This window comes from Sapajus apella, unplaced genomic scaffold, assembly GCF_009761245.1.
Source record: "Sapajus apella isolate SASKATOON/1434 unplaced genomic scaffold, GSC_monkey_1.0 scaffold6, whole genome shotgun sequence".
NCBI lineage: Eukaryota > Metazoa > Chordata > Mammalia > Primates > Cebidae > Sapajus > Sapajus apella.
This window is the reverse complement of record NW_022436946.1, coordinates 42,539,784-42,557,201: the sequence shown is the minus strand read 5'-3', so window position 1 is coordinate 42,557,201 and position 17,418 is coordinate 42,539,784. Positions and strand designations below refer to the sequence as shown.

At 49.0% G+C, this 17,418-nt stretch overlaps 1 protein-coding gene across 2 annotated transcripts in view; it reads right to left on the bottom strand.

The window, feature by feature from the left end:
• Nucleotides 1-2,596: 2,596 nt before the first annotated feature.
• BEND3 (BEN domain containing 3) overlaps nucleotides 2,597-17,418 on the bottom strand; it is a 46,696-nt gene continuing 31,874 nt past the window's right edge. For both annotated transcript variants that reach the window (XM_032275127.1, XM_032275126.1), the window contains one exon: nucleotides 2,597-8,355. In XM_032275127.1, the coding sequence (XP_032131018.1) occupies nucleotides 6,109-8,355 (2,247 nt within the window). In that variant the 3' untranslated portion in view covers nucleotides 2,597-6,108. The remainder of the gene's footprint in view (nucleotides 8,356-17,418) is intronic.

Here is a 17,418-nt window from a genome sequence, read left to right as displayed (position 1 = left end):
CCTGGCTGCTAACCACCACTGCGGCGCCTCTGGAGTCTCGTCCCTGGCCGAAGGGAACCATCAGCCCGGGACACTACCCCTTTCTCAGGGAAGACCTTAGGCAATGACCCACCAGCCCTTTGCCTCAAGCAGAACTAATTCTGCCATACAACTCACATTTCAGGGCTTCTTCGTGGAAAAGAATGCAGTTAGACTGCTTCGGAGACCACAATCGTAGATCTCGCCTTTGCCCAGCCCCTTCCTTCCCTGCGTCCCTCCTCCCGAGAGCACGCCCTCAATTAATCACCTACCTAATAATCTCAATCTCAGCCTCTGCTCCTAGGGAACGCGGTCCACAGCAGTTACTTTCACATTCTTAAAAAAAAAAAAGTTCACAATTGCTTTAATTATCTAGAATTTGCATAATTCTATTATTTTATTTTATTTAGTTAGAGACAGTTTTGCCCTGCCTCCCAGGCTGGAGTGCAGTGGTGTGATCTCAGCTCACTGCAACCTTCATCTACCAGGTTCAAGCAATTCTTCTGACTCAGCCTCCTGAATAGCTGGCATTACAGGTGTGTGCCACCATGCCCAGATAATTTGTTTTTTAGTTTTGTTTTTTGAGACAAGGTCTCAGTCTGTTGCCCAGACTGGAGTGCCATCTCGGCTCACTTCAACTCCACCTCCCAGGTTCAAGGGATTCTTCTGCCTCAGCCTCCCAGGTAGCTAGAATTACAGATGTGCACCACCAGGCCCAGCTAATTTTTGTATTTTTAGTAGAGATGGGGTTTCACCACGTTGGCCACGCTGGTCGTAAACTCCTCACTTCAAGTGATCCACCTGCTTCAGCCTTCCAAAGTGCTGGGATTACAGGCATGAGCCACCGTGCCAGCCAATTTTTTTTTTTTTTTTTTTTGTATTTTTAGTAGTCAGGGTTTCACTATGTTGGCCAGGCTGGTCTCGGACTCCTGATTTCAGGTGATCCATCCACCTCGGCCCCCTAAAGTCCTGGGATTACAGGTGTGAACCACTGTGCCCGGCCTAATTCTATTATTTTCACTCATTAGCTCCCAAGGTGCTGACATTCAAGCTTAATTCTAAAACCAGTGCTCCTAAGATCAGACAAACTGGGGCTTAGAGGATGGGAGTGATAAGATGCCACCGCTTACTTGCAATTGTTTTAGGATCTGAGTCTTGTGTATCATGGCTCAGGTACGATGAAAATCAGGCACCAACTTGGGTTCAACTCCTGGCACCACTAGTCTCCAGTTGTGTGAACTTGGGCAAGAAACCAACTTCTCCTTATCACAAAACCGAGTTCATAACAGTGACCACAGCACTGAGAATTTCTATGAGAAGTAAATGAAATAACGTAGACACCATTTGCGCCCCTAGCTTTCTCACCTGTTAACAAGGCATAATTATGCTACTTACCTTACAGGGCTTTTGAAAGGATAACACATTACCCAGGTTCCATTCTTAGCAGTGTCTGGCACATAAAATATACTCAATGAATGTTGGTGCCATTCCAGTCAGAAGCAATGCCTGTTCTTTCCTTTCTCCACCACTGGCCAGAAATTCCAGATTTTTTTTTTTTCCAGCTCTGTCGTCCAGTATGGAGTACAGTGGCGAGATCGTGGCTCACTGCAACCTCCACCTCCGGGGTGCAAGCAATTCTCCTGCCTCAGCCTCTCAACTAGCTGGGACCACAGGCACACACCACCACACCTGGCTAATTTTTGTATTTTTAGTAAAGATGGGGTTTCACCATGTTGGGCAGGATGGTCTTGAACTCCTGACCTCTGGTGATCTACCCACCTCAGCCTCCCAAAGTGCTATGATTACAGGCGTGAGCAACCATGCCAGGCCTAATTTTTACTATAAAATATTAAGTTTAATGATTTATAATTAGCCAAAGAGAAGAAACATCCTTTTATACAAATAATAACACATAAGGCGTGGCACAGTGGCTCACACCCGTAATCCCAATACTTTGGGGGCCTAAGGTGGAAGAATTGCTTGAGGCCAGTGGTTTGAAATCAGCCTGGGTAACATGGTGAGGTCACATCTCTACAATAATAATAAGAAGAATAAAATTAGCCAGGCATGGTAGCGTGGGCCTGTAGTTCCAGGTACTTAGGCGGCTAAGACAGGAAGATCACTTGAGCCCAGGGAGTTGAGGCTGCAGTGAGCCATGATGACACCACTGCGCTCTAGCCAGGGTTGGGGCGTGGCGGAGGGGAACTAAAACCCATCTGACCCAAAGAGAAAAAAAAAAGGGGGTTTAAATGAAAATGAAAACTCTGCTGGCTTTGCAGGATTGGCCTGGCACCTGATCAGGAAAGGTTAAAAGAGGTCAAACGAGCCTCCCACTGCGTGGCCAGGAAGTGGTTTGTGGAGAAATGGTTTGGAGGATTTATCTGGCAACTTATCATTCATTCAGCTGTGGCCTGACTGAAATCCTGTGAGCTGTACCCCTGACACCCAGAGCCTCAAATCCCCCGGAACATTCACGATCCCCCCGGGAGGTGGGTGAGGAGGTCACGCAGAAAGACAAATAGACCAAGACATGTTCTGAGACCAGCACTCCAAGAAAATAACATGTTACGAGACCATGTTTTCTATTTTTATAACATTTTATATAACTCATAAAACAGTGTTTGTATAAAAATTCACACAAAGTTGCTAGAGAGCATACAATTTCCAAAAATGTCCTGGGTTTTTGTTACATTCAGTTTTCTAAGGATGCACTCCAATCAATGGTAAAATGCAGACATGATGTGAAATTTCATATCTTTGGTAAAACTATTCTCATTATTTTGTATCCTCACAGTATTAACTCTGATATCCACTTTGTGCAGGTCTGCTATTACTAGGATGTCAGAAAAACATTAAGGCTGGATCTACGGGAGGCAAGTGTTTCCAAACAGCAGTCATAGCCCCTTGGCCCCCACCCCCACTTCATATATCTACACAGTCTATCTACAGCCAGGCAGGGTGCAAGCTCACGACCTCCACTTGGGAGTCTCGAGATCCCCTCTTGACTGGGCAAGAAGCAAACATTTGGGGGGAACATTGGAAACGGAGGCCGTCTCTAAAAGAACCCAGTGGCCACGCTGTGGTGTGGTCAGGCCAGCACCTGTTACCAATTAAATAGCCAATCCGTTCACCACTAAGTAGATCCCATTGGTTGGTTGGTTGATGGTTGCTGCTAGGTGGTCCCCTCCCCACAAACATAAAAGGGAAGGAAGGTTTGGGGCCAACACTGAAAGGGGAGGGGCACACTAGCGGTAATGACACCAGACATGACTTTATTCCCTGTCAAACATTTGTTGTCGTGTAGACACAGCCAAGGTGAACTGAAGCAGGATGCGAACACTCAGTACATTCATGACTATCTTCATACATTCTTTAAAAACTTACACAGAGAAACTGATGCAGACTACCACCTACTGTGACTTACTAGTTCATTCAACATCAAATGTGTCTGTGCTAATTTTTTAGTCCTTGGGATACAAGGTCCCCCAAAAAAAAAAAATTCAAAAAACAAGTAAAAACCAAATATTTAGATGGGGGATGGGGAAGGAAAGGGCTTCCCAACATGTTTCATGGAGCACATTAAATTTTGAAAAAATAAGTATTTTGTACTTCTATTGCTTCATGTAAAAAATTTAAAATAAAAAAATGCCCACTGGAGCCACCTGTATGGTTGGAGAAGCGAGGACACCATACAGACGGGAAAAGGCCCTGCAGGCGTTTCCTGACAGTCCAGGGGGAGGGAATAGTTCCCAGGTGTGTCCACTTCTCTCACAGAAAGGGACTGTAAGATTCTGGAGGAAGAAACCCTACACGTGAAAGGCATTCAGAGAATCATTGAAATATGGTTTCCAAAAACTGAACATGCTCTAGGTTAGAAAGAGACATACTGAATTCCTAGAACCTGTTGATTTCTCTAACATGGGCAGATGGGAGTTTCGAAAAAATTATTAATAAATGATTGTGCTTCTAAAGTTGCAGGGTCAACATTCCACCCTCTAGAAAGCAGGGCAATTCATGGCTTGGAGTCCTCTTGTTTACATCTTAGAAACCAGAACAAATTCCATGGGACCTCCCTGCTCCAGCCCCCAACAACCAGTGGGGCAGGGGCGGGGGGGGGGAGGGTGTAGGAGGGAGCCACAGCTGTCTTTGGGTAGGGTACGTGTGTGTGCATGTTGTGTGCATGTGCTGGAGAGACTAAGGCATAGAGAAGGGCCCAAGCGAGGGGGGAAAGTGAGTCTCCTGGCCGCTCCAGTCCCTTCTTTCCAGGCACAAAGAAGGTGAACTTGTTATTCCTGTAGGCCCCCTTCATCTCACTTCAGCTTTTAGTAAGCAGTGCGTGTGTAGCTTTCAGTAAGCAGTAGCTGTGTGTGACAGTCATTCAATCCCTGTGCCTTTCTCAATCTGCAGTTCCAACAGAAATAATCTATAAATGACACTTGAGAGCAAATTTACTAGTTAGATCAGCAACTTAACATTGCTTAAAATCCTGTATTTTAAAAAATGCTCCTGGGTACAGGCAAAATTTTGTCGTACAGCCACTGGCACTGAAGTCCTTATCAGCTGAATGAAGAAAATTCAGATTGTTTCTATTATCTCTGCATTTTAAAGTAGCAAAGTATTAAGCCATCCCACAGGGGTTCTGGGACCACCCTGTGTGATTCGATTCATTTTCCAGGACTCTAGTATGATGTCTTGTTTGCATTTGACTGTTTCCTTTCCCTCTCAGGCATTTGGCCCCCAAGTTAGGTAGGTAAAAGTATCATTTTAAAGGATTTTACCTGTTGGGGAATTTCCCAATTGGTGCTCCTGGAGAGCATGCAGCTGGCCTGTAGGAGTCTGACATTCCCATCAGTGGGGAACGAAGACATGTGCCCCCCAAGGCAGGGGGCGGCCAGGTGCAGGACAGCAGGACCTTCTAGAGGGTCCCAGGGGAAAGTTCAGAGTGGACCCTGGGAAGGGACACGGGTGCCCCATCTGCGATGGCCTGTGTCCTTCCAATGCCTGGTATCCCCAAGAGCCGCCCAGACCGGGGCCTGCCCTGGGGAACGGAACGAGGCTGTGGTGCTGCCTAGAGGAGCTAACACTGAGGTCTGGGGAAGTCACCACACAGCTCCCAGAACCTGGATCATGTACAAACACATACATGGAAAGTAAACAGTTCATGGTGAGCCCAAAGAGGCCCACCCTTAAATCTAACAAGAAGCCAAAAGCCCCCGCATTGTTTTCCAAGGAAACATGTCTGCTCCCTCCAACAAGCAACCATGTATGGAGAGGAAATGGGGGCAGTGGAAGGACATGGCTCAGATGGAGACACTGCGAACGTGTTTCCACACTGTCTACATTCATATCATCATCATCCAGTGTTCTCATCTACAGAGTGGGCGCAACATTCTACCAGCGCACCTGAAGGACAGGCCAAGCTGAACGGAAGGCTTCCCAGGCACCAGAGCAGAAGGGAAACTTGCACATGGTCATAAAGGACTTCATGCTATTCCATCCCCTCTACTGCCATCCAAGGGGCATCTCGACTCTTCCAAAATCAGATGTCAAAGACAAGGTCAGTAAAATCAGTATCCATGCCACCTGAAGCTATGATTAGCCACTGTGCACGAACATGGCACTTTAAAAAAGATTTTTTTTTCTAAGTAAAATGGCCCCCAAAGAGCCCAGTGAAATTTTTTAAAGGGTTTCTTTTTAATTAAAAAAATGGATAAAAATGGAAGATGTAAAATATGGGAAGAGGAGCAAGAGAGTAGCTGAGTTTGTATGTTAAGCTGTGCGGGGCTGGGGAGGACACAGCCAAGGAGAGGGGACCCCCATCCTCTGGGCCCTGCCCTCACAGCTTGCTCTCCCCACACTCAGGCTGCCCCGCCAGGGCATAGCAGGACAGAAGTACGAGAGACCAAACTCAAGGCTTCTTTCTTGTAGGTGGGTGGGTGTTTACGTGTGCAAATGTAGTAAGCCACTCCCCAGGGACATAAGGTGCCTGTCTGTGGATGACACAGGCGTGCTCCCAAGGATCGCTCAGTCGCAAGGGTGCCCATCGCTCAGCCTCCGGTGACCCTGAGTCTCCGGGCAGGCCACAGGCCTTCACTTCTCGACTTTCTTGGCTTTCTTGAGGATGTCGCATTTTTTCCTATTGGGGCGGCGGCACCTCTCGTCGATGCTAGGGATACATTCGTAGTGCCACACCTCCTCCATCTTCTCCACGGGGTAGACGGCTTCCACGTAGTGGCGGATGAGTCGCAGCCGCGTGGGGTCCAGCTGCTTCTTGTTGCAAGCCCCCGAATGGTTGTACTGTAGTCGGAGGTTCTCAGCAGTGAAGAGTTCGGGAAACAGGCGGACGAGGAGCCGGGCAGCAAAGTTGCCCACGGAGAGGCTCTGCTGCACGATCTCACGCACCTCCTTGTCGGATAACAGGTAGAGAGAAGGCACCGGGAAGTCGGGCGAGGGGACCACCAGCTCATCCAGGGGGATCTTGCAAAAGTCCTTGCTGCTCCTCTCGGGGGGCAGCGGGGGCCCCTCAAACTCCTCCCGGAACCTCTCGGGGTTGATTGCATAGCTGGTCAGGTCTCTGCACTCAGGGCCTGGCACGTGGACCTTGCGCTGCTGCTGGTAGGAGCGCCTCTGCTCCGTGTCCCGGCGCCGACAGCGCTCGTCCAGTTTGCCCACGAACTCCAGGGTCCAGACGCGGTCGTTTTTGGCGCGCGGGTAAAGCAGCTGCACGTAGTGGCGGATGAGCTTGATGCGGGACGGGTCTAGCTGCTTCTTGCCCAGGGAACCGCTGCAGTTGTACTGCTTGCGCAGGTTCTCGTGCGTGAAGAGCTCGGGGAACAGGTGCACCAGCAGGCGCGAGGCGAAGTTGCCAATGGACAGGCTGCTCTCGTAGATGCTGCGCAGCTGCTCCTTGCTGAGCAGGCAGTCGGCGCCGGGCACCTCGAAGTCGGGCTGGGGGATCTCCAACTTGTCGAAGTCGATGGGCACCAGCCAGATCTTCTTGGAGCGGCGGCCCGGACGCTCGCCCTCGAAGCTGTCTTCCACCTTGACCACTGAGATGTCGTCAGGCAGGCTGGAGGAGTCGTAGCAGTCATCGCGCGGAGGCTCGCCTTCGCTGCCCGCATCCAGCCCCAGGCCCTCGAGCTCGTCGTTGATGCGCTGGGCGCACTGCTGCAGCCAGGCCTCCTCCTCCTGCATGTCGGGGAAGTAGATTTCCGTGTAGTTGCGGATGATCTGCAGCCGCTGCGGGTCCAGCTCCTGCTTGCCGCCGTCCCCGTAGCAGCTGTACTGCTCGCCCAGCTTGCGGTGGTCGAAGAGCTCGGGGAAGAGCCGGTGGAGGAGGAAGACGGCAAACTCGCCTGGCGAGGAGGCTTCGTCCAGGAACTCGGTGAGGTCCTGCGTGTCCACCACGTGGTCTGAAGCAATGGTGCTGCTCCGGTCCAAAGACAGGGCCTCCTCCTGGTCTTTGCTGTCCAGGAAGTGGCTGGGGTCCACCTGCTCTGCCTCAAAGAAACTGGCGACCTGGCCACTGGGCTGGCTGTCCTCCATTTCCCGCTGGGCCCAGAAGCGGCTGAAGAAGTCGTTCAGCTGGGGCAAGCACTCGGCCTGCCACACCGCCGTGTCCTTCACGGAGGGGTAGTAGACCTCCACATAGTTGCGGATGAGCTGCAGGTGCAGTGACTCCAGCTTGCGCTTGGCCGCAAAGCCACAGGCACTGCAGCCTCGGGAGAAGTCCACGTCACTGAAGAGCTCGGGGAACAGCTGCACCAGCAGGCGGCAGGCCAGGTCCCCACCTGACAGGCTCTGGTCCACGATCTGCTTGAGCTCCGTGGCCGTGAGCTGGTACTCGGGGGGCGGCTGGAATTTGGCCACCATCTCAGTGGGGCTCACCTGCTTCTTGATGCGGCTCACCTCCAGGGAGAGCAGGTCCACCTTGCTGTGCAGCTGGGACATGTTAGATGTGAGGGTGTTGAGCATGTAGAACATCTTCTGGATCAGGAAGTAGATGTTGGGGTCGCTGTCAGTGCCTGCCCCGGTGCTGCCACAGTCCCGCTTCTGTGGCTCATTCAGGAGCCGCAGCGGCGAGGGGCTGTTGCTGGCGTTTGCCTTCTCGAAGAGCTCGTAGGTGTTTAGCAGCTCCCCCGACGGAGGGTTCTTCTTCTCCATGATCTTGTGTGAGATGCCATACAGAGGCTTCTTGTAGGAAGGGGTGGTGGCATCATTGCAGGGCTCCTCCTCGCCTGGCCATACAGAGCCCAAGCTCCTGCCCCTGCCGGCCGGCTCTCCATTGCCTTGGCACGGCGAGCTGTTCTCGCGGTTCCGCATGCCTGCTAGGAGTGCCTGCAAAACAAAAATAATTTCCTGGAGTGTTAGGCGGGTGCTGTGGTTTATGACACTAAACAAGGGTCTGCGTGGCACACAGAGAGGCCACGGTCAACCTTGGGAGCAGGTGAGAAACTGCTTCCTCGCCCTGAATCACTCTGCCATCCAAGAACACACCACTGATACAAACCTGCATCCCCACCACCCTAAACCTGCTGCTCTCCCCACTCCCTGAGAAAAGACTCAGGCTGGGCCAGGGAGGCTTTGTGCTCCTGCGAGACACCAGCATTAGACTTCCTGCCCATCAAGGGGCTGACACCGATGCTGGCAATACTAGGCAAGAACTCTGTAAGTAACAGGAGGGAGAGCACAGAAAGGCGAGCGGCTCATCCAGCTGCTGGCCATGGGCAGGGTCATCTCATGGATCCATGTCTTGGTCTGCTAGCAGGAAGGGACGGAGATTCCCTATGGTAGCTCCTGAAGGCCGCAGTGTGTCCTTTTAGCCTGCAGACTCTGGGAGAGCAGGCGTCCCTTCTCGGGAAGGCTCCTCTGAGATGCATGGGAGGGGCACATGAGAAGGGGGCACATGGGAGGGGCACTGGGCTGTGGAGAGCGGCTGTCTGATGCCCACTCCACCACTGCCTGAAATCACATCTTAGACCAGAAAAGGCTGGCCCAGAGCTTTCTGGCCTATGCAACTGTGAGAGAGTAGAAACAACCCCTTGTTTCTGAAAAATCAACAAGCATATAAACTGTATTGTATTCAAATAGAATATTATTCCACAATAAGAAATTATTGATACAGTACAGAAAGTACTCATGATAAATCTCAATCACAAAAAAGAGGCCACGGTGTATGATTCCATTTGTGTATATACAATTCTAGGAAACGCAAGCTTGCCTAAAGTGACAGAATGCAGATAGTCACTGCCTAAGAATGGCAGGGAGAAGATGACGGGACACGGAGAATGTCAGTGGGTGACTGGTGTTTATTATCATGACTGTGGCTATGGATTCACGGGTAGATACAAATGTCAAAACGTATCAAATTGTATACTTTAAATATGTATCATTCATTGTATTTCAGCCATAACTTAATAAGCCTGTTTTTGACAAATGTTGAATTTGACCCAGACACTTATGGAAATGTATACTTGAGTTTTAGGAAAGTGGATGAGCTAGTCAGTGAGCACTGGAGGGTGTCGGGAGCAAGGAGCTTTCACTCCCACTGACAGGCATGTGCCTCGGGCAACTGGGAATGGACAAGAACAAAGGGCATCCTGGGGTGCGTCTCTCCACACTTGGGAAAAGTGCAGGTGGCTGGGACCCGCCTAGCCCAGTGCTTCTTAAGCTCTGGTGTACACACTGAATCACCTGGGGTCTTGCTGGAATGCAGAGTGTGAACCCTGGGCCTGTGTCTCTAATAAGCTCCCGGGTGCTGTGGCTGCTGTCCATCCTCTCTTGAGTAGCCAGGGTCTGGCAGTCGGTGTTTGCTCTCAGTTTATCTCATCCGGGCAGATCAGGGTTATTTGAGAGTTTTCAGATTACGAATGCCAGCACCAAACAGTACATGAGGTATTTTTCTCTGTAGCCTAAACCAGTGTTGGGAAAAGAGACAACCTCAAGACGTGAGGCTTAATACAGCAAGTCAGCAATACGAGGCTGAGAATAGGTAGGTCCAGAGGGAACAGAAACCCAGAGCCCAAATAAACAGAAAACTTTCATCCTTCTGAACCTGCCATGTGTTCTTTTTCATTTAAATTAACGAACAGCTGGGCATGGTGGCTCACGTCTATAATCCCAGCACCTCAGGCTGGTTTTGAACTCTTAGGCTCAAGAGATGATCCATCCGCCTTGGTCTCCTGAACTCAGAAGTTCCACCAGCCTGGGCAACATGCAAAACACTACCTCTACTAAAAAAAATACAAAAAAATTAGCCGGGCGTGGTGGTGCACACCTGTAGTTCCAGCTACTTGGGAAGCTGAAGTAGGAGGATCACTTGAGCCTGGGAGACAGGGTGCAGTGAGCTAAGATCTTGCCACTGCACTCCAGCTTGGGTGAGAGTGAGACCCCGTTATTATAAATAATAATAATTAATGAATCACTTCCTAGACTCTTTTGGATAACAGAATAATCTGACTTATATTAGAGAAAGGTTAATTCTTCTCTTATGCCGCCACTGAGGACAACCATGCAAAAGAAATACTAACTACTTTACTCCCTTAGTGACCTTCTAAAGGGACACATAAGTGCAAGAGTTATCATAGAGCTGGCCAATACTTTCTTCAGGGTTTGTTTATATATAAGTGATCAAATGGTCAGTGGCAACTGGCCTTTGTGTCCCCCCTCCCCTCTACACCACTACACCACTCTCCAGGAGCAGAGGATCAAGGACACACCGGAGTGGAGGAGCCTGCCAGGGGTGGCCTGCTACCTGCCCCACTCCCTCCAGGGTCTCCTTGCCGAGCTGTCCCCACCCCCATCAAACTGCATGATGGTTGTGGGATGGGACCATGTTATCCCTGAGCCTAGCCCCAGTGCCTAGCAAAGTGCCCAGGGTACAGAAAAAGTCAATGAATTTCTGTCGATTACACATGTGAATAGTCAAAGCTGGGCAAAGTGTTCCACCATTCTCAAATATATGCCTAAGAAAAGTGGGGCCAGGCGCGGTGGCTCAAACCTGTAATCCCAGTACTTTGGGAGGCTGGAGGTGCGGGGTGCGGAATCTCTTGAGCTTAAGAGTTCAACGCCAGCCTGGGGATCATGGTGAAATCCCATCTCTATAAAAATAAGCTGGGAATGGTGGCATGTGCTTGTAGTCTCAGCTACTTAGGAGGCTGAGGCAGGAGTAGTGCTTCAGCCTGTGAGGTTGAGGCTTTGTGAGCCAAGATCATGTCACTGCACTCCAGCCTGGGGAACAGAGTGAGACTAACTCAAAAATAAATAAATAAAAATTCATGATGATTACAATATGATTTATTATTACATAATGCTATTCCCAAGGCATGGCAGAGGTAATACTGTAAAGGACTTTTATTAAGGGAGTTGTAATGACACTCTCCACCAGTTCACCGAGGACTTTCCTACAGTGCCTCAGGGTGATTCGCTCACGGAGGGCACTTCTTAGAGGTCTGTTTGTCCTGTGCTATCTGGCATTATTTGTTTAAAAAAGAAAGAAAAAGGGCTGGGCTCGGTGGCTTATGCCTATAATCCCAGCACTCTGGGAGGGATCATTAGAAATGGGGGGGATCACCTGAGGTCGGGGGTTTAAGACCAGCATGACTAACATGGAGAAACCCCATCGCTACTAAAAATACAATATTAGCCAGGTGTAGTGGCACATGCCTGTAATCCCAGCTACTCAGGAGGCTGAAGCAGAAGAATCACTTAAACCTGGGAGGCGGAGGTTGCAGTGAGCCAAGATTGTGCCATGGCACTCCAGCCTGGGCAATAAGAGTGAAACTCTGTTTCAAAAAAAAAAAGAAAAGAAAACACACACACACCCCAACACACACACACACACCAGAAAGGAAGGGGTGGAGACAGCTGAAACCCTTCACTCCTAATGCAGTGTTTTAAATTGTGGGTTAGTAGATGATGACTGACATTGGTGGATCATGAACAATGTAAGAAGAGGGAGGGAGGCCGGGCGCGGTGGCTCAAGCCTGTAATCCCAGCACTTTGGGAGGCCGAGGCGGGTGGATCACGAGGTCAAGAGATCGAGACCATCCTGGTCAACATGGTGAAACCCCGTCTCTACTAAAAATACAAAAAATTAGCTGGGCATGGTGGCGCGTGCCTGTAATCCCAGCTACTCAGGAGGCTGGGGCAGGAGAATTGCCTGAACCCAGGAGGCGGAGGTTGCGGTGAGCCGAGATCACGCCATTGCACTCCAGCCTGGGCAACAAGAGTGAAACTCCGTCTCAAAAACAAAAACAAAAACAAAAAAAAGAAGAGGGAGGGATCAGCCGAGCGTGATGGCATGTGCCTGCAGTCTCAGCTTCAGGGAGGCTGACGTGGGAGGATCACTTGAGTCTTGGAGGTGAGGTTGCACCACAGCTTGGGCAACGGAGTGAGACCCTGTCTTTAAAAAAAAAAAAAAAAAAAAAAAATGGGAGGGAGGGAAGGAGGAAGAAATCTAAAGAATAGAAAATATCAAAGTGTACCACCCAAAGTAAATCAATTTAGGAGTTTTGTTTCCTTACTATGGGTATGTCTACATATTTATGTACAAATACATACATGGAAACTGTATTGCTCTATAAGGTGATTTATAACTGTGGGTCACTGTGGAAAAGCACTGCCCTAACAAATACAAACTCAAAGTGCCTTACTTGCTAATTCCTATAGAAAGTAAAGTAAAATTTTTAGGCATTTATTCACCATTAGTTCTATTACACTACAATAACTTTAAAGGTCCCATGGACTATGAGATTACTACAAGGTTTATCAACAGAAAAATCGGGTTTGGAGTACCAACAATTGCAAATCATAATTATGTTAGGGGTGATTTTAGAAAAGGAGACTTCACTTTAAAATAAGGTTCCATTAGCACATTTAAAATAGAATTTCCTATGGAAAGAGATCATCAGAAACTTACATACCATGTAACAAGAGTGCATGTTCTAGAGGGAGACTTGTCCTAATTAATACCCGGGGAGAAATGAATACAGGGAAAAGTTTCTGGCGAATTATTTGAATACCAACAACACACACAAGATTAGACTCCCCCACATTCCTACAGCAGGTAGGAGGCAAGAGTGCGCTGAAACTGGAAAACCCCCATAACTCTCAATATTCAGTCTCATTAATACAAATATTTCTGTTTCCACCAAGCATGTTAGAAACATGCCGTCAACAGAAACATTTTTGGCTACACTGCTTGAATAAAAAATATTAGTGTCCCAGTAGAGGGCAATATTCACTCCCAGAAACCTTGGTACACAATTCAACACAGAACACAACACAAGCACTGAAAAGGAGGTTCTTAGATATCCCCACACTGGTGTCCTGTCAGCTCAGCGCTCCAATTAATTCCACAAATGCTGCCAAGGCAGCAATGGGCTGGCTGCGTTTGCGGCTGATGATAAAATCTCAGCTCAGCTGTCTAGGAGCATCAAGAAATCTTTAAATCTGTGCTACTTGGCACTGGGTAGGGCTGGCTGACACGTTCCCAATTCTCTGAGGCTCGTCTTCCAACCATATGGAACTGTGCTGTAATGTTCAGACTCTGCAGTGCCAGCGTCTAGCCCAGATCTTCATCAGGACATTGCATTTGACCACCAGCACCCGTAGACCCCAGAGAGAACACCCAAATCTTTCAGCAGGAGAATCCGACTGAACAAAAAGAGGCTGATGTTCAGTTACAAGTGAGGGATAAATAATAGACTCTTTAGGGAGATTCCAGGTGTCCATGCCCAGTGACATCTCAGGGAATGGGTCACCCTGGAGATGTTCCAAGTACCAGACATCTTCATCAGGGCCCCAAATCCAAGAGCAGTCACTGAATTTAGTTCAGTGAATGATGAGTGGCTCAAAAGTGCCCAGAAAGTCAGCATACTGGAACAGCCAGAAAGCAGCATGGCTTGGGGAAGCAGGGAGGCCACGTGAAATGGCAGACAGAGGGTTGGCATCTCCCTCCTGGAATTCACAGTGGCAAGAAGGATGCGTACAATTTTCATTTTCAACAGAATTATCTTCATCATCATCAATTTTTTTTTTTTCAGCCAGGATCTGACTCTGTCACCTGGAGTAGGTGGCATGATCTCAGCTCACTGCAACCTCCACCCCCACCCCCGGCTCAAGTGATCCTCCCACCACAGCCTCCAGAGTAGTTGAGACCATAGGCGCACACTACCATCCTTGGCTGATTTTTAAAATATTTTTAGTAGAGACCCTGTACTTATTTTCTATCCTGGTTATTAATTAGGGAAGGTCTCCCTCTAGAACATGTACTCTTGTTGCACAGTATATGAGTTTCTAATGATCTCTTTCTGCATGCAATCCTATTTTAAATGTGCTCGCCATGTTGTCCAGGCTGGTCTCAAACTGCTGAGCTCAAGTGATCTGCCCACCCTGGCTTCCCGAAGTGTTGGAATTACAGGTGTGAGCCACCACATCTGGCCAAAAATTTTTTTTTATTAAATAAGAGACAGGGTTGCACTAAGTTGCCTATGTTGGAGAACAGTGCTGTTAACAGGAGTTACCCTGCCACTGGTCAGCAGGGGAGTTCTGGCCTGCTCTGTTTCTGACCTGCGCAGGTTCACCCTGCCTTAGGCCACAAGGTGGTTCCGTGCTTCTGGGAGGTCACCATATTGATGCTCACTAAGTTCAGCATCAATATATAGGATCAATATATCAGCATCAATACCAGGATCCAGCCAGACAGTCTCTGCTCTCATGTTTCTTACTCTGGGTCATCCTTCTGCTGCCAACACTATATGGTAAGTAAGGGTGAAGAATGTGCTACGATGGCTGAAGAAACAAGATTCTGGGGAGATAAAGCAACTATAATGAAGGGAAAAGAGGAAGACCAGAGATGCGGAAAGACATGAGTGCATCTAAGGCTTCTCGGGCATCTTACAAATATCCCAGTACCCCACCAGCACAGTGTTTAAGTGCCCAGTTCGGAATCATGCAGGCTTGGTAGTGCTAACTTCTCTGAACCTCATTAAAATGGGAATGTACTTCAATGGTTGTTGAGAGACTTCTTAAGAATCCTCACTGGCCAGGTGCGGTGGCTCATGCCTGTAGTCCCAGCACTTTGGGAGGCCGAGGCAGGCGGATCACAAGGTAAAGCGATCGAGACCATCCTGGCCAACATGGTGAAACCCCATCTCTACTAAAAAATACAAAACTTAGCTGGGCGTGGTGATGTGTGCCTGTAGTCCCAGCTATTCAGGGGGCTGAGGCAGGAGAACTGCTTGAACCCAGGAGGCGGAGGTTGCAGTGAGCCAAGATCGCGCCACTGCACTCCAGTCTGGCGCCTGGTGACAGAGCAAGACTCTGTCTCAATTAAAAAAAAAAAAAAAATCCTCATCGTTTCCAAGTCACAGCACCAAAAAAAAAAAAAAAAAGAAAAGAAAAAAAAAGAAAGGAAAAAAAAGAAATAATAATAATAAAAAGAAAGAAAAAGTAGGCCGGGCACGGTGGCTCAAGCCTGTAATCCCAGCACTTTGGGAGGCCGAGGCGGGTGGATCACAAGGTCAAGAGATCGAGACCATCCTGGTCAACATGGTGAAACCCCGTCTCTACTAAAACTACAAAAAATTAGCTGGGCATGGTGGTGCGTGCCTGTAATCCCAGCTACTCAGGAGGCTGAGGCAGGAGAATTGCCTGAACCCAGGAGGCGGAGGTTGCGGTGAGCCGAGATGGCGCCATTGCACTCCAGCCTGGGTAACATGAGTGAAACTCCGTCTCAAAAAAAAAAAAAAAAAGAACAGAAAAAGAATCCTTAGCTTGCCGGTCGTGATGGCTCACGCCTATAATCCCAGCACTTTGGGAGGCGGGCAGATCACAAGGTCAAGAGTTTGAGACAAGCCTGGCCAATATGGTGAAAACTTATCCTACTAAAAATACAAAAATTAGCTCGCGTGGTGATACATGCCTGTAGTCTCAGCTACTTGGGAGGCTGAGGCAGGAGAATCACCTAAGCCTGAGAGGCAGAGATTGCAGTGAGCCGAGATCACGCCACTGCACTCCAGCCTGGGCAACAGAGCGAGATTCCATCTCAAAAAAAAAAAAAAAAAAAGGCCAGATGGAGCAGTGGCTCATGCTTGTAATCCCAACACTTTGGGATGCCAAGGTGGGTGGATCACAAGGTCAGGAGTTCAAGACCAGCCTGGTCAACACAGTGAAAACCCGTCTCTACTAAAAAGACAAAAATTAGCTGGGCATGGTGGCGGGCACCTGTAATCCCAGCTACTCAGGAGGCTGAGGCAGGAGAATCCCTTGAACCCAGGAGGCAGAAGTTACGGTGAGCCAAGATTGCGCCACTGCACTCCAGCCTGGGTGACAGAGCTATACTCCATCTCAAATAAAAAAAAAAAGAATCCTCAGCTCACACCATAATAACTGACACTCATGAGGTGTTCCATGCATTTGCACTGCATGAGATGGCATTTCCATTCCCCAAATGAAAACAAACCACAGTGATATTTTAGGATTTAAAAAAAATAAACAAAAAACCCCAGGAGAACAAAGCTAACCTCTGCCTGGCATATGGCTCTTGAACACCGCCCCACTTCTGTGAACAAAATGATTATTACCAATAAAAACTTTGGCTATGCACCTCCCACATCTGCTGCATTTGGCTATGAAGCCCTCTCCAGCAGAGGTGCCAAGTAAGTCTTTACACAGCCCTTTGTTAGACTTTTTGAGGGAGGGTTTTGCTTCTCAGCATTGTACTAAATGTCACTCATAAAACAAGGTGTCAACATTGACAGAAGTCTGCCTGTGACATGCTGTGAGCATCAGGGCTCCCCGCTTTATCCTCCTGCCCTTTCCTTGGGTCTGGGGAGAGAAGACAGGAGATGGTCTATATCCTGACTGGGTGGTGCCCAGGCCTGGGTGTCCTCAAGGGGGTCAGGCAGCCTCCTTGATGGTCCCATGCCGATTTCATTCTGATAAATGCGGAGGGAGGCAGTTGAATACAGGTCATGGGGTGGAGGGCTGGCGATGGGGGCTCAGAGGCAGTTAAACATTTCTGAAGGCTGATGTGGAGCATGCCCCATGCCACGTCCTCACGTGGGCTACCACAGTAATCCACAACAGCCCAGCCAGGTGGGCAGTGTCAGCCCTCGCCATGGTGTAGGAACCTGAGTCTTGGCAATCTGCCCCTCATCTGCCCCCAGACTCTGCGCTTGTTCTGGTATTTTAGCATGCTGGTAGTGAGGGAATGTATTCTCTTACTGAGTCCATGAGAGGTGTAGTTTTTAGGGCAAGAACTTCCCAGCGCCATGTCCCCTGCCCCGCCCACATCTCTTTCTATCTGGGAGATTTAATGGTTTATATTTAAATTTCACGGGAGCGGGAAGAAACTAAGAGTCAATCGCCCCAGCGGAAGTTTAAAGGAACTCCTTT